General features: G+C 55.7%; 1 protein-coding gene across 4 annotated transcripts in view; it reads left to right on the top strand.

Moving 5' to 3' along the window:
- The window catches only part of KIAA0513 (KIAA0513 ortholog), a 29480-nt gene that overhangs the window by 4172 nt on the left and 2664 nt on the right, over positions 1-22644 (top strand). The window contains exons 1-10 of one of the 4 annotated variants that reach the window (XM_021537949.3): positions 6453-6589; positions 13989-14469; positions 15786-15885; positions 16273-16346; positions 16780-16850; positions 17331-17538; positions 17934-17974; positions 18419-18497; positions 18951-19028; positions 20476-20505. In XM_021537949.3, the coding sequence (XP_021393624.2) occupies positions 14132-14469; positions 15786-15885; positions 16273-16346; positions 16780-16850; positions 17331-17538; positions 17934-17974; positions 18419-18497; positions 18951-19028; positions 20476-20505 (1019 nt within the window). In that variant the 5' untranslated portion in view covers positions 6453-6589; positions 13989-14131. Of the gene's footprint in view, positions 1-6452; positions 6590-13688; positions 14470-15785; positions 15886-16272; positions 16347-16779; positions 16851-17330; positions 17539-17933; positions 17975-18418; positions 18498-18950; positions 19029-20475; positions 20506-22644 lie in introns of those variants that run through there. The other 3 variants (XM_077786387.1, XM_077786388.1, XM_077786389.1) reach the window with 3 other exon arrangements.

Here is a 22644-nt window from a genome sequence, read left to right as displayed (position 1 = left end):
ATCCCATCCCTCTGGAAGGAGCACAGCCCCACAGAGAGCTGCAGGACCTGAGCTGAGGCTGCTTTCCATGCCTGGAGTGAATTCAGCCACTCTTCTTTTGGAAATGCAGGTGAAAATGGTGGGAAGAAATGCTGGTGTCTGACTCCAGCTCAGAAAGATGAATTATTTATTTATTATAACTATACTAAAATACATTAATATACTATTTAAAGGAGATACTAAAATTATAAACCTACTTTTTCTAACTACCAAATCTAACTCCTCACAACTCCTGACCCTCTGTTGAGAGTCCAGCCCCAGGTGGGTTGGATTGGCCACCAGGCTCAAACAATCCTCACCAGAATCCAACCAAGAAATCACCCCCAGGGAAACAATTCTCCAAACACATTCCACATGGGAAAAACAAGGAGCAGAAATAGAAATTGTTTTCTCTTTCTTCCCTCTGTGCTCCTCTATGAAAAAATCCTGAGAGAGAAGAATGTGCCTGCCACGCTCTTCTTATTCTTGGTGATTTGCTGGTGAATTTGGAAGATCTTTGTCCAGCTCTTCCCTTGTGTTGGGACAAGGTGAAGAAAACTGGTTTAAAGCACAGGGATGCAGGCAAGGAGCAGTCATGGCTGTGTCAGGCTGGCACACAGGGAGGCTCCCCGTGCCCCTGTGGCACCCAGGGGATGTGCCAGCGGGGTGTGGAGCTGGCAATGCCACCCCAAACCCCTCCACCCACGAGGAGAAGGAAGCTCTGCTGACTTCTGCATCACAGCTTCCATCAAGGCTGAGAAAAAAACAGGATTTTCCCCAGAGCTGGGCAAACAAGGGTGTTCAGTATGGGAGGGACCAACTTAATGCCATGAGCAAGATTGGATTAGGAGGGATTTGCAGAGGGTCAGCCTGGAGGACTCTGGGCAGTGCCATGTGTGACATGGAAACACAGGATGTAACAGCTGTGTTGCTTTGAAGGTCTGCAGCACAGGAGAGACTCTGTCTCCCTCAATAGACTAAGCATCAATTGTCTAAAATTAAAAACCTGATTAAGGTCCAGATCGTGTCTCGCTGTAGTTTATTAGTTAGGCAATAAGAGGAAGAATACTTTGCAAGGTTTTCATTCTGATCTGTGCGTATATTTATTTTCCTTCCTCTTTTTCTTTTATGATAGTAGCTTAACAAAGTTTTTTCCTGTTATTAAGCTTGAGCCCGCTTTACTCTGTGCTCAATTCCATTTCACGGCGTTCGATTGAGAAATTACATTTTCATAAAGAGCACTAGCATTCTGCCAGTGTCAAACCACAACAGCGGCTTATTTAGGTTTTTAGCAGCTGTGTCACAACCATCCGTGGTGTGGCAACGCTCACTTGTGCTGGGTTTGAGGGCCCAGGGAGCAGCTCCAGGGCTGGGAGAGGGTTTTGGAGCATCCATCAGCACCAGGAACCCGGCATCTTCCTCGTCTTGGGGGCTGAGCCAAACCCCTGAGGTGCTGGAGGGTGAGTTGTTTTGGGGTGAGGGTGAATCGTTTTGGGGTGAGGGTGACTTTTTTGGGGTTTGGGTGGTTTCTTTGGAATGCAAATGAATTCATCCTGCTGCGAGTGGCTCGGAGGTGTTGAAGCCTCTTCTTGTCCCCGTCCTTCTCCGGGTGTTTTGGCTCTGGTGGCACGGCCCTGCCCAGAGGAGCTGCCCCTCTTTGGTGGTACAGGGCCTGGGCTTTGGGGTTTTTATCAGAATTTTGGGGTTTTTATCAGAATTTTGGGGTTTTTATCAGAGCTTTGGGGTTTTTATCAGAATTTTGGGGTTTTTATCAGAGTTTTGGGGTTTTATCAGAGCTGTTGTCTCGGCAGGAGTTTACATCACAGTGGGAAGTGAGTGACAGCTCTGACACCTCTGTGTGACTTCGAGCCGGGCCAGGGCAGGCTCAGGTGGATCTCAGGAATCCCCCAGAGGTGCTGGCACTGCCCAGGCTCCCCAGGGAATGGGCACAGCCCGAGGCTGCCAGAGCTGCAGGGGAATTTGGGCACTGCCAGGCACGGGGGGGGGTTGTTGGGGGGTCTGGGCAGGGCCACACGGGTGGAGGATCCCTGTGGGTCATTCCCAGCTCAGGACATTCTGAGATTCCCGGGATTCCATCAAACCCTGGCTCCTTCCTGGATCTGCCAGCTCCTCCCCTGGCCCTTGTGCCTGCTCCTGCTGCTCAGGGGTGTGAGGCAAAGAATTACCCAATTCTTCAGCAACTTCCACAAAACTTGCTTCCCCTGAGTTGATGGGGGTGTCACCCTGTGTCTGATGAGGATGTCATTCTGTCCCTGATGGGGACATCACTCTGCCCCTGATGGGGGTGTCACCCTGTCCCTGATGGGGACATCACTCTGCCCCTGATGGGAGTGTCACCCTGTCCCTGATGGAGGTGTCACCTTGATGGGGGTGACACCCTGTGTCTGATAGGGGTGACACCCTGTCCCTGATGGAGATGACACCCTGTGCCTTATCGGGGTGTCACCCTGATGGGGGTGTCACCCTGCCTCTGATGAGGGTGTCATCCTGCTGGGGGTGTCACCTTGTCCCTCATGGGGGATGTCAGCATGACGGGGTGTCACCCTGTAACACAGCACCCACCCCGCTCTGTGCCTCCCCCCTGCTGCTGGGCACCCAGGCTGGGAGATGTGAGCGTGGCAGTGCCAGGAGGGGATGGCAGAGGGCAAACAGGGCACTTGTGGTGTGTGACAGCCACAGCCACCCCCAGAGCAGAGATTTCCACTTGGGAACCCAGGGCATCCCTCTGGCTGCCCTGGGACCCTGGCAGGGGTCAGGAACCCCCCTGGACAGAGCCCCCAGAGACACTGGCTGTGATCTCTGGCCATGGAAAAGAGTTTTCAATCTTACAGGATCAATTACCAGCTCTGAGGGTTTGATATCAGTAATAATTAAGTGTGGCACGGGTGCAAAAGTAAAATTTTAGGATTCTAGATGAGGGGTCCAAAGGGGACAAGCTGGAGGAAATTGGGTGTGCCTTGTCCTTTTTCTCCTTCTTCATGCCCTCCATGTCTCACTGTGGTGTTGGCATTTTTCTGTTGGTTCAGGCTGGGGACACACTGTCCAACGTAGGTGACAGATATTGGCACGTTCTTGTAAATCCAGCCCAGGGAGTTTCTGGTATTTAATGTTTGTCACATCCCACTGAGGGCAGAGCCCCACACGCTGCCCTGCAGGACAGAGCTGGGCAGGGCAGCAGAACATGTGAGAGATAAACAGAATAAACAACCTGGAAACCAGCACAGACCAATTCTGGCTTCTGCTTTGGCAGCAGGACTGACAGACAGAGACTTTCCACAATCTGGGAATCATTGATACCTCAGATTCTGACACTTGGGAAGTCTTGGATGTCTCCTGAGGGTGCTGGAGGGTAAATAACCCAACCTGAGCTGGGTTCTGCTCCTTGGCTGCTCCCAGCAGGGGATGGATGCTCTCCCCTTTCCCTTGGGCCTCTCCTCTCCTTGCTAAGGTGAAGAATTCCCAGGCGGGATTGTGAGCTGAGGTGGAGGAGGCCCAAAAAACTTCATGGAACCATGGAATTTTAAGTTTAGGTTGGTAGGGACCTTAAAGCTCATCCCATTCCACCCCCTGCCATGGGCAGGAACACCTTCCACTATCCCAGGCTACTCCAAGGCCTGTCCAGCCTGGCGTGGGACATTCCAGGTGCCAGGAACGTGGGTATTCCCAGAATTTCTACCTGCTCCAAACCCAGGGTCAAGTGTAGGGAACGCTGGGCTCCAGGATGGTTTGGATGAATGGAGACAGAGATCTCTGGAGGCAGATCTTGGGATATCAGGTTTATTAGGGATGGAGAAAGGTCCTGCTTGGAGCTGCCAGACTCAGCACGGGGCGAGGCCTGAGGGGATGGGGAGGGGAGAGACAAGAGGATGCTCCAGGAAAGGGTGGAAGTTCTAAGAGGAGGGAAGATCCAAGAGGGGGGAAGATCCAAGAGGAGGGGAAGTTCCAAGAGGGCATCCGGCCCCTCAGAGACCCCTTATCAGGGGGCTTCAAGGTGGGCTGGAACAAGATTTTGGGCCAATGGGGTCACAGACACCTGATGTTTTAGGGGAGGGATACAGGTGTGGGGTGAACCGTACATTTTGGGGATGAGATAAAACATTCCATTTGACTTTTGGACCTCTCTGTAGGTAAGGGCATTGTCCAGCCAGCAGGTGGGATTGTTTTCATCCTGCCTGTACTATCGTGAATCTTTTGCCAGGCAATTCTATTTATCCATCCTTCCCAACAGTCAAGAGCAGAACAAACAGATAAACGCAACCAAACAAAGGCCAGGCATGCAGGTGAAAACCCAACCAACAAGAGCTGGCGAGGGGGAGGCACCAACACCCTCCCCACGGTGTCCTGTCAAAACCGGGCAGCTGGGGGCTGGTTTTGCCATGCCACTTGCAATTCCTGAAATCTGCCTTAATTACAGTGATCACCCTGGGCTGACAGTCCATTAGGGATGCTCCTGGCTTTGTGCTGAGCTCAAGGGTTGTGTCACAGGCGAGCTGCTGCCTCCGTGGGCTGGTGGTGACGGGTGTGGGGACGGACAGAGGGGACAATGAGCACTTTCACACTAATTACCATCCTCGGAGCTCTCCTGACGAGGATGCTCGGTGGCAGGAGTGACTCACCCATCTCCCTCGCTCCTGCCCGCCTCCAGAGCACGGATTTTGATTTCCACACACGCGAGGCTTGGCATTCTTTCCCGGGGGTGCCCTTGAGCAGCAGCGCTCAGCTTTGGCCGGGCTGTGCCGGGGCTGCTGCATTTCCCACCCCAGCTCTGTTTCCCTGCGACCACACAATCTGCTGCTCAGTGGCATCTCCAGAGGGGGAGGATGTGCCTCTGACTGGGTTTTGCTCTTCCTGGGGGTCAGAGGAGGACTGCAGGTCCTCCAGGGCGTGCTGGGGCAGCAGCTCCTGCCTCCCTGTGCCTGGGGGATGCTCAGAAAAGGGTTCTGCTCGAGGTTGGGGTGGTGCTGGGGCTGAGAGGATAAGCAGGACCAGGGATTCTGTGCTGATATGGGGGTTCACAGCCTCCTCTCTCCATCAGGGGCTGTTGCTCCCCCAAATCCTCCCAGAGGGAGACCCCCTGGGTTAATACAGGCAGTGCCAGGGTCATTTTGGGAGGGCTGAGGTGGCACAGGCTGGCAAGGGCAGAGCTGGAGGCCTCCTCTCCAAGCTGCTTTGTGTCTCTTCGTATCAGGGACTCCCCGCTGTTGAGAGCACCCCAAAATCGCCTGTCCCAGGACATCCCTCCCAGGGGGCTCAGCCTTGCCCCGTTTCCCATCTCCTGCCACGAAACCCCTGGAGTTTTTCTCCCGAGGGTCAGGGGAGGTGCCAGATGCCAGCACTGCCCTGGGGGCAGCAATTCCCCAGAGCTTTGCCCCCTGTCCTGCTGCTGCTCCCACCCAGCTCCTTCCTCCTCCCCACTGGGGCTTCCCCTCTCTGCTCTCACCTGGCGCCCACCTGGGGAGGAGCAGGGCAGATCAGTCACAGTCCTCAGGGGGCTCAGTGCTGGGGAGGCCTAAAAACCAGCTAAAGGTGAGGAAAAGGGCCTAAAACCCCCCTTTGATGGGGATCCTGCTTATTTTTGTTTAATATTCCAGGTGTTGAGGTGCTTGGATAAGGAATTTTTGGGCTGGAGAATCCCTCTTTTATGGGAGCCCCAGCTTATTTTAGTTAATATTTGGGATATCTGCGTGTGCCAGGACTTAGGCTGGTTTGGGGTGGAGAATTTGTCTTTGATGTGAATGATGCCTAATTTTGCTTAATATCCCAAATTTCAGGGTGCATGGGGGCTTGGACAGGCTGCTGTGGGCTGGAAAATCCCCCTTTTCTGGGAAGCCCACCTCATTCTGGTTCATATTTGGAATATCTGCATGTTCCAGGACCTAGGCTGGTTTGGACAGGAGAATCCCTCTTTGATGTGAATGATGCCTAATTTTGCTTAATATCCCAAATTTCAGGGTGCTCAGGGGTTTGGAGGGGCTGTTTTGGGCTGGACAATCCCTCTTCGATGGGGACACCACCTTATTTCGCTTGATACTTTAGATACCTGCACATGCAGAGAATTAAGATTATTTGACCCCCCTTTTGATGGGGGACCCCACATCATTTTGGTCGATATTTTGGACGTTTGCCTGTGCAGCTACTTACTCTGGAGAGCCCCCCTTGGATGGGGACCCTACCTAATTTTTCTCAATCTTTCTTAACGCGGGGCGCGCAGGGGCCGGATTTGGGGGGGCGATGCCCGGCGTGGGAATCCCTGGCGGGGTGAAAGGCCGGCTCTGTGCCAGGGGAAAGGCTCGGGGGAGCCACCGGAGCGTGGCCGGGTGGCACCGGGAGCTTTGGCCGGGTCCCGTTGCCGGCGCCGTGCGCGCAGCCGCGCGTGGGCACCGCGGAGCTCCGCACGGAGGGAGGGAGGGAGGGAGGGAAGGAGGCAGAGCGGCGTCCCCACGTCGCCTCCATCGCCTTTTCCCCGCCGTGCTGGCCACGCTGGCCACCCCCGGGCTGGATGCTGCTGGGGCAGCGGCGAGCCGAGGCGCTGCGAGGCTCCCGGCTGCAGGTAAAAGGCGACAGAGGAGGGAGGAGGAGGGAGGATGAGGATGGCGCGGTGACCCCGCTTGGGGACAGGTCTGGGCTGGGATGGGGTTTAATCACTCCTCTGTCCCCGTACTCTGCCAGCGAGGGGGTGACACTCCGCTTTTTTCCAGCTGGCTTTAAGCTCAGCACATCCAGGGGGACGCAGCCATCCCCTCCCCGGGAAGGGTCCCCGCGTCCTCCCAGGCTCCAGCACCCAAGGCTGCATCCAGCAGGGGCTGGGAGCAGCATTTCCCGTGGGAATGGGGAGCTGAGGGTGGCCGGGGCATGGAAACATCCACCCCCCACCCCCCCATTCCCCCCATCCCCCCGCGTGTGCTTTTCGAGGGGCTCACTTCCAAAATCCAGCCTGGTACGGCCCCCGGGAAGGAATTTTTGCCAGGTAAAAATGGGAATTGCAGAAGCAGCAGCCCCGTTTTGGGGCTCCCTGGGGATCCAGGGGGGTGTGGGAGCTGTGCCGCTGGGAAATGGAAGGAGAAAGCGCTGCTCGCCACAAAAGCCCGGCGTACGCAGCTCGGGGCTATTCAAGGGACATTTAATTCTCCTCGCCAGCGCAGGCGAATGGGGAGCTGCCATCTGGTGTCTGATGGCAGCGGAGGGAAAGGAAAAGGATCTCCGGGAAGCAGGGCAAGCTGGGAGCTCGGATTCCCGGGAAATGGCTCCGGTTGAAGGGCTGGGTGATGCTTTTGTGGGCGCTCCGTGTGAGCTACAGCCGGGCTTGCCAAGGGGAAGGATCCACCTGGAAGGCAGCAGCGCCCCGGCACTGGGGCTGGGAGGGGAGGTGATGCCGGGGAATAAATCCTCCAGTCCTACACACATCACACGCCAAAAATCCTCCCTCGTCGGGATTGGGATCCCGCTGGCGGCTCAGGATGGGCTGGGGGCTGACTCTGGCGTGCACCGAGTGCGTGCGGTCTCTGCCCCACCTGTGCCAGCCCAGCTGGGCTCTCAGGCACCCCCGTGGCATCCAGGGAATTATTTTAGGAAGTTGCAGGGCTGTGGGCAGGGCTGCAGGGCACAACCTCCCCGATAAAGCCGGGAGCGCATCCCGGCCCCGGGAGCAGAACGGGCGAGCCCAGCGAGGAGCAGTTCCGGCTCTCCAAAATCCCAGGATACGTTTAAACGAGGAGGTTTGCGTGTTTAAATTCGGTGCGGCGCTTGGGAGGGGGGCAAATACCTAAATCCGAGCGGTACCTCCGGGTTTAGGATGAGTTTCGGGATCTGGCACTGAACGGGTCTGCAGCCGTGACCCTGGGGCCGGCGTGTTCTGCTCTGGGGAGGAACACGAGGGAACAAGACTGACCAGTTCCCGGGGAGGAAACAGCCTGTTCCCTCAGGCACAGGGAGTTTTCCTTGGCACGCATTCAGCCGTGCCCAGGGTGCCCCTGCAGAGCCCGGCCGGGCTGGGACAGAGCCGTGGGTGCGGTGGCTGCGTGGGCAGTGCCAGCGCCAGGAGCTGGTGGCACACCCGTGTCAGACCCGTGGGTGCGGTGGCTGCGTGGGCAGTGCCAGCGCCAGGAGCTGGTGGCACTCCCGTGTCAGACCCGTGGGTGCGGTGGCTGCGTGGGCAGTGCCAGCGCCAGGAGCTGGTGGCACTCCCGTGTCAGACCCGTGGGTGCGGTGGCTGCGTGGGCAGTGCCAGCGCCAGGAGCTGGTGGCACACCCGTGTCAGACCCGTGCCAGGGCAGTGCAAGCTCTCAGGGTGGATGGGACGAGGGAGGATTTCCACGGAGGGCCGCAGCGTGGAGAAGTGCCAGCGCTGAGCAGCGGCGCTTTGCCAGCCCCCGAGCAGCCGCGACTCCCCGTGCCTGTCCCAAAAATTCCTCCCGGCGTGTCCCCCTCCATCGGGACTGCCTCCTCTGCAGGGCAGCAGCACGTGGGCTGGGAGAAGGCAGCATGCTCAGCCCTTTCCTGCAGGCTGGGAAGGATTTGTCCCCTGGCACAGCTGGCAGAGAGGCGAGGGATGTGCTGGAATCCCTTGTGCTGCAGCACAGGGCACAAACCCTGCCCTGGCCAGGGCCAGGGGCTGCCCAGCTCAGCATCTCTCACCCCCACACAGCAGCGGGATGCAGGCAGCCCTTGGCACGGAAGCAGTGCCAGGAATCTCTGCAGAGCTCTGGCTCTGTTCAAAGGAGCAGAGCTGTCTCCTCTGGGCTGCCAAGACAAATCCTGCAAGAACATCACTTGTGGCTTTTCCCCTTTCCCGGAGCTGAGTGTTCCCAGGGGCTCTCGGAGCTGCTGCACTCCGTGTCTGGGTGCCAGGCTGCAGGGATGAGGCCAAGAGGAGTGTGGGAATCCTGGGCTCCCCTCTGGCTGCCCTGGGACCCTGGCAGGGGTCAGGAACCCCCTGGACAGAGCCCCCAGAGACACTGGCTGTGATCTCTGGCCATGGAAAAGAGTTTGCAATCTTACAGGATGAATTACCAGCTCTGAGTGTTTGATAAAAGTAATAATTAAGTGTGGCATGGGTGCAAAAGTAAAATTTTAGGATTCTAGATGAGGGATCCAAAGGGGACAAGATAGAGGAAATTGGGTGTGTCTTGTCCTTTTTCTCCTTCTTCATGCCCTCCATGTCTCACTGTGGTGTTGGCATTTTTCTGTTGGTTCAGGCTGGGGACACACTGTCCAACGTAGGTGACAGATATTGGCACGTTCTTGTAAATCCAGCCCAGGGAGTTTCTGGTATTTAATGTTTGTCACATCCCACTGAGGGCAGAGCCCCACACGCTGCCCTGCAGGACAGAGCTGGGCAGGGCAGCAGAACATGTGAGAGATAAACAGAATCAACAACCTGGAAAACAGCACAGACCAATTCTGGCTTCTGCTTTGGCAGCGGGGCTGACAGACAGAGACTTTTACAATCTCGGGATCATCAATGCCACAGATTCTGACAGAGGAGCAGCCAGAGGTTTCTGTGCTTTAATTACAGTTTTTAGTCATCCCTGACAGCTGCAGGCTGGAGCACCGTGTGTGGGTTGGAGCCGTGTCACCGTGTGGGAGTCACCCCCATCCCGAGTTGATAACAGGGATTATCTCAGTTTGTCACCCAGCTCTGGGGACAGGCTGGGAGCAGAGCGTTGGGTTGGAGAGAGAGGAAAGCTGGGAGGCAGCTTGGCCAAATCCTGCTCCCCGCTGGGATTTCCATTGCGGCAAACTGGGCTTGGATCCCACTGCCAGGTGTGAATCGACCTGACCTCAGCACCCGACACACCTGGAAAAAACCCCGAGGGAAAACTCTGTGCAGGGCTTAGGGGTGCTGGGAGATCCAGCCAGGAGTGCTGGATTCAAGGGCAGGTCACGGATAAAAGCTGCTTGCACACATGTGCAGCTATAGGGGAATCATTCACATCTACCCCAGCTTTTCTTTTTAGTAAAAACAGGCATTTTCCAAAGTTTCAGGGCACCACGGGTTTCCTGTGCCATTCCCACGTGTGGCTTCAGCACATTCATGGCTTTTATTCCTGGGCTGGTGTCTCCACGTGTCTGGTTGAGCTTTGTGGTTAAAGTCAGCCCAGGAGCTGCTGAATTTCAGGATGATGCTGAAGCTCACGGTGTTGTACCAAGGCTCCCCAGCAGCCTAAAAGTCCCTGTTTATTCCAGAACCTTCATTTTCTCTCAGACTTGACCCAGCCAGGAATGGGACCCCTGGGCTGTGCCTGGGCACTGGTGGGATGTGCAGCTGTGCTGATGTCCATCAGTGGAAGGTGCCAGTTTTGGCACCTCAGGCTCTCGTTTGGTATTTTGGCTACTCCTTCCCTGGATTTGTTCTGCTGGAGCAATGAGGAGATTGTGGGGTAGGGACAGGGCTGGTTTTGCAGCTGGTTTTGGGTTTGAAGCTCTTCTGGGCTCTGTGCTGAGAACTTTTGGAGGTGTCTGGGGACCTGGGCACCCCCAGCAGCTGCCAGCACCCTGGGACACCTTTGGTGGCCTTCACTCAAGGGCAGGGCTTTACCATGAGCTGGTCAGTGAGGGATTAAATCTTTTCCATCCCCCGGTGAGCAGGATGCATTCCCTGGGGCTCCTGGGCCGAGCCCCAAGTCCTCCTTCCCGTGTGCCATGGCCTCACCACCCTCATGAGTAAAAACTCCTTCCCAATGTCCCATCTAACAGTGTCCTCTGGCAGTGGGAAGCCATTCCCTGTGTCCTGTCACTCCATGCCTTTATCCAAATTCCTTCTCCAGCTCTCCTGGAACCCCTTTAGGTACTGGAAGAGGCTCTGAGGACTCCCTGGAACCTTTTCTCCATCAGTGCCAAAAAGGACTTTGGAGCTGCTGTGGGAGTGGGGATGGATGATGGATGGATGGATGGATGGATGGATGGATGGATGGATCATGGATGGATGATGGATGGATGGATGGATGGATGGATGGATGATGGATGGATGATGGATGGATGGATGGATGGATGATGGATGGATGGATGATGGATGGATGGATGGATGGATGGATGGATGGATGATGGATGGATGATGGATGGATGGATGGATGGATGATGGATGGATGGATGATGGATGGATGGATGATGGATGGATGGATGGATGGATGGATGGATGGATGATGGATGGATGGATGATGGATGGATGGATGGATGATGGATGGATGATGGATGGATGGATGATGGATGGATGGATGGATGGATGATGGATGGATGGATGGATGATGGATGGATGATGGATGATGGATGGATGATGGATGGATGGATGGATGGATGATGGATGGATGATGGATGGATGGATGATGGATGATGGATGGATGGATGGATGGATGGATGATGGATGGATGGATGATGGATGGATGATGGATGATTGATGGATGGATGGATGATGGATGGATGGATGATGGATGGATGGATGGATGGATGGATGATGGATGATGGATGGATGATGGATGGATGGATGGATGGATGGATGGATGGATGGATGGATGGATGGATGGAGTCCCTGCAGCTGGGGGGGTGGTTTGGGATGGGTCACACTGCCAGGGGCACAGAGCCAGGCTGCAGCTGATCCCCATGGGAACACTGCCAGTCCCTGCTGTGCCGCAGCCTTGGGCTGCTCCTGTCCCTGGATCCAAACTCTGCCCAGCTCCTGGATCCAAACTCTCCTCAGCTCCTGGATCCAAACTCTCCTCAGCTCCTGGATCCAAACTCTCCTCAGCTCCTGGATCCAAACTCTGCCCAGCTCCTGGATCCAAACTCTCCTCAGCTCCTGGATCCAAACTCTGCCCAGCTCCTGGATCCAAACTCTCCTCAGCTCCTGGATCCAAACTCTGCCCAGCTCCTGGATCCAAACTCTCCTCAGCTCCTGGATCCAAACTCTGCCCAGCTCCTGGATCCAAACTCTCCTCAGCTCCTGGATCCAAACTCTGCCCAGCTCCTGGATCCAAACTCTCCCCAGCTGTGTTTCTCTCACTGTCCGGCGCCCTGAAGGGTCCCTAGAGGAGGAGGAGGAGGAGGAGGAGGAGGAGGAGGAGGAGGAGGAGGAGGAAGAGGATGCTGAAGAATGGCTGCTCCTGCAGCCCAGGGGTTGTTTTCCCACTGTGCTGTGCTTGGTGAAACACGTCAAACTCCTGTTTGTCTGATGAGCTGGACATCGGTCCTTTGGGGGATTTTTCTCTGGGGGTGCTTGCCTGTGTCCTGGGATCAGTTCCCTGGAAGGCAGCAGGGCTGTGTCAGTGCTGGCCTGGCTTTGTCACTGTTACCTGTCACCTGTGCTGCTGTCCCTGCTCCTGTCCCACCTGTGCCCGATGCTGCAGTGTGTGCTGGGTTGCAGACACTACAGTTTGACCCTCCTGGGGCAGAAACACCCTCAGTGGGTACATCAGTGGCTCTCTGGCACAGGGGCAACTTCAGGGCTGCCCTGTCTTTGCCTCTTTTGCTGCAGCATTGTCAGGAATGTGCCAGAGCATCCCAGTCCATTCCCATCCCTGTGCTCTCTGTACCTCCTTTGCAGGACCTTTGCGATCTGAGGTGCCAAAACCCCTTAACTGCAGTCCAGAGCTCTGTGTCCTCACCCCATTGCAGTTCCTGTCGTGTCCAGCATCCCCTTCCCATTCCCACTAAGTCGCTGTGTTCAACTCCAGGATGCTCCACCCCGGAGATGATCCCATTTCCAAACAGGGTCAGACAGAGCCGTGAGCCAAGGGAGGGCAGGGACAGGAGGATGTCAGAGCTGCCCTGGAGAGCCACCAGTGTCCTGCCAGCTGCTGGCTCCTGCCAGCCCAGTTTTGCCCATCAGGCCACAAGATGTCACATCCCAAATGTGACATATGGAGCTGAGGCTCTCTGGTTGTCCCTTTTCTGGGCTGAAGGATGGAAAACCCTCGCGAGCGGTGCCGACAGCATGTGAGCATTCCATGGGATTGCTGATTCACGTGGCTGCTGGAGAGGAGCCAGCTCTGCCTGTCCCTCCACTGCTGACGGACATCCTGGGGACATCGTGGGTGGTGGCTTTGCCCAAGCTCCCTGGTGGTGGTTTGCTGGAGCTCACCTCTAGGTCAGGGGTGGCTCAGTGTGGTGGAAAAGTCTCTCCTCCAACCCATGCTTCCAAAAAAAAGCTCAGCTGTCTCTTGTTGTTCGGTCTCAAGGCAGTTTATTGTGAGTTATCTAAAAGATTTTCTCCTTGGGCTGCTGTGGTTTGCTCACAGCTCAGGCAGAGGCACACACACACCCTGACATCCTCTCTGACTCCTGACTGCTTCTTCTCTCCCCTCCAGGGCTGCTGCTGTCTTTTATATGGTACATTACGTGTTACATGGTTACAGTTTTTCCAATGCCTATTACCTATATTAAATGGTGATTTTCTATCTTTTATATGGTACATTACATGTTACATGGTTACAGTTTTTCCCCAATGCCTATTACCTATATTAAATGGTGCTTTTCTATCTTTTATATGGTACATTACATGTTACATGTTTATAGTTTTCCCCAATGCCTATTACCTATATTAAATGGTGCTTTTCTACTCTAAACCAATCTGTGAGTGCCAACATCACCAAGAACATGGAGGTGAGGAAGGAGAAAGAGGGAGGACAGGACAGGCCCAGATCCCTCCATCTTAAACCCTCTGACCCCCATGTACAAAACCAAAACCCCCCTGTACAGCACTCAAAAATTCTTCCCTCTACTTTGTGACTACTTCTACTCTAATATCTAAACTTTTATGACTTCTTGTTCTTCCTGCAAGGCTGGTAAATAATTCCATATTCAAACCCAAAATCACAGCTGTTTCCAGCTGCCTGCCAGGGTCTCAAATGCTTCTGACCTGGACCCGGAACATCCAAAAATGTCTGAGGGACATTTTGAGTTCCGACAGTGGTTCCCTGGGGTCCTGTCCTCACTTTTGTCCTCCTTGTGTCTTTCAGATGTCCTGTGCTAGCCTGTGCCCACCCAGGAGGTCCTGCCCGCCTTAGCCAGCGTCCTGCCAGCGATGGCCTCAACGCCCCAGTGAGGCGCAGAAGGACGAGGAGCCAGTGTCCCCAGCACTGCCACGTCCCCTGGGAGAGCCATGGAGGCCCCTCTGGACGTGCCCGTGGGGAACCTCATTGACTTTGACAGCGAAACACCCGCCTGTGAGCGCTCAGAGCCCGCTCCTCCCGCCGCTCCCAGCGACAGCGGCCGCCTCGGGGACACGGGGGAGGTGGCAGCGGAGGAGAGCGATGCCACCGAGTCAGCAGACAGCGAGAATGACATGGGGGACTCTCCCCAGCACTGGGGTGGCTACCGCCGCTCCTCCTCCAACGAGTCCTTCTCCTCCAGCCACAGCACGGAGTCGGCGCGGGACGAGGCCGCGGCCGAGCGCCGGGAGTTCATGCGGAGTTACGTGGAGAAGATCTTCACCGGGGGGTGAGCGAGCAGGCCCAGGGTCACCCCAGGGGATGGGCATGGATCTGGCTGCTTTCCCACTCCCGGAGCAGCAATTTGTGTCCTTCCCCTCCACGCTGTTGGTGCTGAGCGGGATGTGGCTTTCGCCTCGCGCTCCTCTCTCCTGGCCACAACTTCCACCCTCAGCTTCCCTCCCTTCTTCTCTGCCACCATTCCCCGTGCCAGGGGCTCACTGTCCCCATCTCCTGTCCCCACTGATGCTCGTGGGAATGCCAGCGGTGCCCAGGGATGCTGGGGCAGCCCCTGGCTGTGCCCCCAGCGCTGCATCCCCCAGCTCCCGGCGCGGCTCCGCGGCTCCGTGTCAGGCTGGGTGCAGCAAGCGGAGCGTGAGGAGCAGCGGCAGGGCTTGGTTGTGCTCTGGGGCTCCGTGCCTGTCCCTGGAGCTCAGTTTCTGCTCATGCCATCCTTGGCTCTTCCCTTCTCCCTCTGCCTTTGCTTTCCCTCCCGGGAATACTGGAATTGTCTTCCTGGGGAGGTGGTGGAATCACCATCTCTGGATGTGTTTAAAGAAAGATTGAATTTGGCACTTGGTGCTATGGTCTGGTTGTGGTGTTAGGGTGTAGGTTGGACTTGATGATCTTAGAGGTCTCTTCCAACCTCATCATTCTGTGATTGTGAAGGAGGAAGAAAAGAGCAGCACAAGGCGAGTACATTCTACTTAAATCCATTTAGATTTAAGTAAAATGTACCACTTTAAGCTTGCTAAATATGCTGTTTAGTCTAGTAACTGCAGCACTAAAAACTACCCCAGCTAAGGAGAAAAAAATGCAAATTTCCACACTAAAAAATAAGAAATTAAAAAAACTCCTCGAGCCTTGAAACAGAAAAGGCAAAATGACCCAAGAGTTCTTTCTGTGCTTTCTAACAAAAACTAAATACAAGTATAACTAGCTGTAAGTGTAATGCGAAATCAGCAAAATAAATATGCATTCACCTATTATAAAATTCTATGCATATAGAAATTAATAAGTGTAATGAAAAATGACCGAGAGTTCTCAGAAGTGCGCGTGTCCATTGAAGGACAATATGTCCCCACGTACATCCAACGCTATAAATAAACATACCCATTCCCTACAAATCCTTATTAAAATGCTAAGGTTTAATTTTTCATCCACGTTTCAGAGGGATGACAGAATGGAAGCTCCTCCCCTCCTCTTCCTCTGCCTTCCTCCAGCACCTGCACCAGGATGCTGATGCCAAGAGGGATGTTGGGGGGGTGCAGCACACGTCCTTGGCTGTAATGATTTGGTTTTTTTTTTAATTTTTCCCTGTTGCAGAGAGGATTTGGAGCAAGAGGAGAAGGCCAGGTTTGGGGAGCTGTGCAGCAGCGAGAACGGGAAGGGCAGGGAGTGGTTTGCGAGATACGTCAGCGCCCAGGTAAGGGCAGAGGTGGGGAGGCAGCAGGGATCCTGCGTGGGCTTTGGAACTGCCTCAGGCCAGGGGTATTTATTTATATCCCAGAGAAGTATTTTTGGAAGGCAGGGACTCGAGAAAAGCGAGCAACCACAGCAGAAGGAGATACAGGAGCCAATAAATTCATTTTGAGCGGTTAAACGGTGCGGCGTGGGAGAGAATTCACTCGTTTTATTTAGAATTAAATCCCGCCAGCACTCAGACACATCCTACTCCCTAAAAAAAAAACAAAACCCAGCCAGGCACAAGGCTGTGTCTGAGGGGAGTCCCAGCCATGGGTGCTCCTTTCCCCCTGCCCGTGGTGGGGGTTTTGGGGGTCCCTGTGCTGAACCCTGGGCTCTGTCCCCGCAGCGCTGCAACTCCAGGTGTGTCTCGGAGCAGACCTTCTACCGCCTGATGCAGTCCTTCGCCCTGGTGCTCTTTGAGTAAGTGCTGGGGGCACCCTGGGCCTTTGTGGGAACCCCCAAAAAGCCCTGAGGGCACAGCTGTGCTCAAGCTGTGCCTTTTCCCATTCCCCGAGACCCCTGTAACTCTAATTAAATAATCCTGGTCTCCTCCTTCCAGCCCCAACAAAGTTAGCAGAGAGCCAAAAAGCCCTCCCTGTCCAAAGCCTAGATAAACCCCTAACATTTCCTGTTCATTCTCTTTACCCTGCTCTTTCCCCTAAGCATCACAAAATAAAAAGAGCTAAACAATGACATCAAAATAAGAGCCTCTTTTAGAAATCTTTACCTAGCTCCTAATGTTCCTCTCCCTCGAAGCCTCAAATCTCTAAGCTAACCTAATAATTTAAAAACTAAAAAAAACCCAACAAAAACCATCAGGCTCCCATCACAGGGTGTCCTCCCTCTGTGTCAGGTGTCACCAGATGGACGATTTCAGCCCAGCCAAGAACCTCATGACCATGTGTTTCACCTATTACTACATAGGTAAGGGAGCCTGTGCCCCTGGGGAGGCTCTGCTGGTGCTGGGGGCTGCTGTGAAATGTGTCCTGTGCATGGGAAAGGCGTTGGAGGGGTGGCCCAGGTGGAAAAGAGCCCAAAATCCATGCAAAGGTGGCAGAACTCCTCGCTGGGGTGGTGATGCTGCTTTGTCCTCGCTTCCAGCCAGGAATATTTGCGTGTGGCCACCCCCAGGTGACCCCAGCCCCTGGGGGTGGGATGTGAACACCCCAGCCCAGAAGCACCTCGGTTTATTGCTGGGTGTGCAATGGCTGCTCCTCCACGGGGGGCTGGGTTTTCTATCCAAAATGGGAGTGGGGAGGATAAAACTAAAAACCTGCAGGAGCTGGGATGGGATCCTGGGTGTTTCCACCTCCTGGCGGTGCACGGTGGAGCTGGATGCAGGCCCCAGCAGCTGGCAGCACTCAGGGCTGTGAGCCCACTGAGCTCCTGGCACATTTTCCCCAGGGAAACCTCAGGCCCTGCCCTCGGAGGCCAAGGAGAAGCCCACGGGCAGCATCGACTCCTACCTGAAGTCAGCCAACACCTGGCTGGCCGAGAAGAAGGACATTGCAGAGAGGCTGCTGAAAAACACCTCGGCCAAGACAGAGAACGTCAAGGGCTTCTTTGGAGGCCTGGAGACCAAACTGAAGGGTCCTGCCAGCAGAAAGAGCGAGTGGGTGCCACTCCCACGGGTGGGCAGGGGGGCTGGGCAGGCACCCGTGCCGGGAGCAAGCCAGGGCTGTGTGGCCACCGTGGGCCACGAGAGCCTGGTCCCATGCTTTAGTCACTGTCACCTCATGGTCTGGGAGTCCTGTCTCCCTTGGCCACTGTCCCAGTTCCTCCTGATTTGTCTCAAACCTGGGACAGCCGTGGAGTTCCGTGGTGATCTTCTGCATCATCTCTGAACTGAGGGACATCACTGTTTCACCGTCTCTTTGTCACCTTCCTGTCCCCGGGGATGCTGGCATAGGATCAGGGGGTCTTTCAAATGAGGTTCCCTTTGCCAGGGGGCCATGGGCTGTTGCTGCATGGGATTTTTAGAGCTGACATTGATTTCTTGTGCCACAGCGAAGGTGAAGACAAACCAAAGGAGAAGCTGAAGAAGACAGGTGAGTGCAGCCGGCACAGCTGAAATAAGAATGGCCAAGGCACCCCTGGGGAAGGAGAGAGGGTTGGAAAAGCTGGAATTCCCTGGGGCTGGGTTTGAAATTCCAATTCAAGGATCTTGTCCTCGGTGTCACAGGCTGCAGAGGTTTGGGCACCCACTGCCTCTGGGCTTTGGTGGTGCACCAGCACTTGTGTGTGCTCCCAAAGCAGTGGTCCAGTCCCTCCAGGATCCTCCTGGGACATCCCTGCCTTCACCAGGGCTGATCCCTGCCCTCCAAGGGCACTCAGAGCTCCTCTTCCCCTTGCTGTGGATGTGTAGAGGACGTGTTTGGTTTGCAACCCATCCCAGCTGCTCAGCCACCAGGCTGGGAGCGGGCACAAAATCCACACCTGGGTGGGAAGGTGGGAGCCCCCAGGTGCTGGCGTGTGACTGTGTGTCCCCACAGTGTCCCTGCAGAGCCCAGAGGAGGAGAAGAAAGGGGAGAAGATCTACCTGTACATGCACCTCAAGCAGCAGCCCATCTGGTAAAGCCCCTGGGCGAGTGGGCTCCTGCCTGGGGAGGGGTTTGTCCTGCTGGCCACATGTCCCCAGATGTTCAAAAGTGCCCCAGATGTTGACAAGTGCCCCTTTGGCACGTCCCTTGTGCTCATGGCAGTGTGTTTGCAGCCACCAAAGGGCTGGTCCAGAAATCTGCCAGGTTTGTTTGGCCCACCCTGGTCCCTGGGAGGGCTGAGGGACAGATTGGGTGAGATTGTGGAATGCTGGAATGGTTTGGGTTGGAAGAGACCTTGAATCCCATCCCATTCCACCCCTGCCATGGCAGGGACACCTTCCACTATCCCAGATTGCTCCAAGCCCCAGTGTCCAACCTGACTTTGGGCACTTCCAGGGCTCCAGAGGCAGCCCCAGCTGCTCTGGGCACTCTGTGGTTCCCAATTATAAAATCCCAAGTGGCCATTCCCAACATTTTTTCGCAGGCACAACCTCCGCTTCTGGAACGCCGCCTTCTTCGACGCCGTGCACTGCGAGCGCAGGAAGAGGTCCCCCACCACCAGGTAGGACCCGTCCCTGTGGGAAAAGGAGACTCTGTGTCCCCTCCAGCCCCCCAGGGAGCTCCTCCCACCAGCCCTGAGCTTGTCCAGCCCTGGGGAAAAGCTCTGCTTTCCATCCCACACTGCAATCCTGCCGGGAGCACTGGCTGTGCTGGTGAGATCTGCAGCCTGGCGGGGGTTTGGGAAGGGTTTCTTCTTCTTGTGCAGCATTTTTGGAGGAACCAAACCCTAGCGACGTGGCCAGAAATCCCAGGCAGGGCTCAGGCTGTTGGTGCTGATGTTGCCAGCAGGTCTGGGAGGTGCTCGGTGCAGCCATCAAAGGGGTGGTGTGGATGGAGGGGATGTCCCAGCTGTCCCCAGAGGGGACAACCTGCAGCCAGCAAGGAGAGAAGCTGGGAATGGTGGCACTGCCAGCCCCAAAAATTGGGATAAACCTGCCAGGGAAGGCGCAGCTCGTGTCGGGGGTGCAGGAGTGGGTGAAACACTCACCAAGCTTGTGCCCATCTCTTGCTGCACCCCGGAGCTGCGTGAGGGCTCCAGGCACTCCCTCCTCTCCTGGCAGCAGTTTCCCACTCCCAGCCAGCGCCTCTCGCTGTCTGTGCAGTGCCTGAGGCTCTGAGCTCTCCTGGGAGCCCTTGAGCCACCCCTTTTTTGGAACAGCCAGCCCCCTCTGTGTCCCCCCCCAAACCCCGAGCTGAGCTGCAGCTGGCACCCTGGGGTGCTGTGCCAGGCTCAGCTCTCGGATCAATCCCTGTTTTCCCCTTTATTGCTTCCCTTTTTTCCTCCCAAGCAAGCACGGGAAGAGCCTCTTGAGCAGCAGTGTAACCAGAGCTGCATTTGCTTTGATTAAGCCCCAAATTAGCAGCAGCAAATGCCTGGCAAGGACAGACGCCACCGGCAGCTGCTCCCTGCTCCCGGTGCCTTTCCCAGTTAATCTGATGGCTGAGCCAGCCTCCAAGTCTGGCTAACAAAGGAGCTTTGGGAGCTGCAGCCTGGAGTGTCCTGAGCATTTCGGGGGGCTGGGAGCTGGTGGTGACCCCCTGAGCCCTCTGCAGAGGATGCAGAATCCTTGCAGTGAGCTGGGATGCTGGGCTGGGGATTGAAATCCCTGCAGGGAGCACGTGGCTGGGGCTGGCTTTGGAATTCCAGGTCGGTCCTTGGCCATGGCAGATGCCCAGAAGAAGACAGGGATGGGGCTGAGGCCATCTCTGTGATGGGGTGCCCAGGACATCTCTGGGGCGGCCTTTAGGATTTTCCTCCTCTGGGTGGGGAGGGCAGGGGAGGGGGGGAAGGAATCCGAACTAAACTCCTCTTTTTCTCTCTCTTCCCTCTCTCTCTGCCTCTAACAACCTTCTCCCATCTCTTCCTCTCTCCGTTCCCCTCCGTCCCCGTGTCTTGCATGACCTTTTCACGCGCCACTTTTGTCGGCCCGTTTCTGCCGCCGCTCCAGAGGGAACCCTGGGGAGGAAGAGGAGAAGAGGTGTGTCTGTCCCTGTCCTTCCTCAGTGCCCACAGGCCGAGGGTGCTCCCTTCAGGTCCAGATCCTGCCCTGGGGAGGGGGGGAAATGTCCTGGGGGGCTCTGCAAGGCCCTTTCTCCATGCAGGAGGAGCAGCTGCCAGAGGTTTGAGCATCACCCTCCCAAAAGGCCTGAGGGGTTTAGATTGGCTCCTCTTTCATGTGGTTCTTACAAAGGAGCCCGGATGGATTCACGCTGTGATATTTCACTGGGAACATCCCTCTGGGCAGGTTTTGGGCACGAACTGAGTCTCTTTGTGTAGGAAGCATCCCCCTCTCCTGTCCTTCCTGCTTGCTCCTGGCTTCTGCTGCCACTTCGAGGTGCTGGGGATCCTTTGCCAGCTGGAAAAGCGGCTCCTTTTCCATTTTTAATGCACTTTTCTGCTGCCGTCCCTTAACAAGATTAAAATTGCAAATGGAGGGCTGCATGTCACAACTGGGAGCGTGTCCTCGGGGCCAGGAGCTGGGAACAGTCAGTGATCTCTTGGAGTGTGGGATCTGGGAGCAAATCCCTCCAGGTGATGGCATTAGCAAGGGGATGAGGAATTTCGGAAGCCTGGCAGTGAATTTTCTGCGTGGCTGAGGAATGTCCTGGCTGAGGGATGGTGTAAATTCACTGCTGGGGTTTGCTGTGCGGGGAGGAAACTCTGCTGCTGCTGCTGCTGGAGGAGGAAGGAGTGGATGGAGAGTTCTCAGCACTTCCAGGCACAGCCAGGCTTCCCTGGATAGCCCAAAATACAACCCCACAGCCCAGGGGGTTCCTCACTGCTGTGCCTGTCCTGCTGGGCCAGTGTGAAGATCAAAGGCTTTGAGTGGAGCCACATGTGGGTTTTCTCCCTTCCCAGGCATGTTATTCCCCTGTAATAAGCCAGAAACACAGCCAAATTTTTTGGGGGGGCACTTTGAAAATGTTTTTTTTCCCTTCTTCCTCCCTCCAAAACATAAAAAGGCAGGAAAGAAGGAGTTACAAACATGCTTCTTCTGTAAGTGAGCCAGTGGGGTCTGTGAAGTTTTGCTTCCAGATTTCAAAGCCTCTTAATTCAATTCTTCCCCTCTCCTTTCAGCCTCTGCATTTGGCTGTGGCTTTTATTTGCTTTCCTAAGCTTTATCTGAGAGAAATTACACCTTCTTTTCTTTAAAAAAAACCTCCCATGAAACACGTTGTGTGCATTTGCAGAGCCCTGTGAGCAGCGAGCTGGTGGCTGCGGGCTCAGCTCAGCAGCTTTGCACATTGGGGCTGGGGTGATTTATGGGGACTGGCTCCCTTTGTGGGGTCAGCCTGGCTGAGCACCCATCCTCTTCCAGTTCCAGCCACACCGGGGCTGAGCCAGCCTCACCGAATTTGGGGTGAGATCCCCTCCAGCCCAGATTCCCCCCAGCACAGCTCCCCTCTCCTGCTTGGTATTCCGGCCAGCTCCAAGTGTCCGTTCTTCTCCTGGTGTTCTCCTCTTCCTTCTCCTCCATTTTTCTTCTGCCTATCCCTGTTTTTCCTGGCTTTTCCTCCTCCTATCCTTGGCTGTAACCTCAGCTGGTTCTCGGGAAGGGGCTGGCTTCACCGTGGAGCTGCAGTTGCCCTGGCATGCATGCACGGAGCCCTGCTGCCACCACCCCGAGTGGCATCCCTGTGGCACAGGCTTTATTCCCGGGGTGGGGACTCTGCCTAGAGCTGGTTGCAAACCCCCAGAGCTCAAACCCCTCCATCCCTGAAGGCAAAGCTGCGGCTGCAGGGAGCCAGAGGGGAGCTGGGGCACCCTCAGCGCACCGCTGGCATTTTTGGCCGTGGGGAGGGGTGTGGGAGCTCCCGCCCTGTCCGAGGGGGAGGTATGTTTGGAGAACACCTTGGTCGGGATTTGGGGAGTTGGAACCTTGCTGCAGATGAGGGACAGGGGCTTGGTGTCCCCCTGTCACCCTTTGGGCTGCTGGGATGGCCATCCCCTGCTTCCTCCTCGTGCCCACGGTGGCACTGAAGGTGAGCTCCGCGCTGGAGGGATCGATGATATTCTTAGCTCTTAATCAGGGCCTTTCCAGGCAAAGCCAAGGTTGAACGAGGTTTTTCCTGGGGCATCTCTTGCTTTGCCCCAGGGCAAGAGCTGTGCCGATGGT

This window comes from Lonchura striata, chromosome 13, assembly GCF_046129695.1.
Source record: "Lonchura striata isolate bLonStr1 chromosome 13, bLonStr1.mat, whole genome shotgun sequence".
Taxonomy (NCBI): domain Eukaryota; kingdom Metazoa; phylum Chordata; class Aves; order Passeriformes; family Estrildidae; genus Lonchura; species Lonchura striata.
Note: the sequence above shows the minus strand (reverse complement) of the source record. Positions and strands in the feature narration are given on the sequence as shown.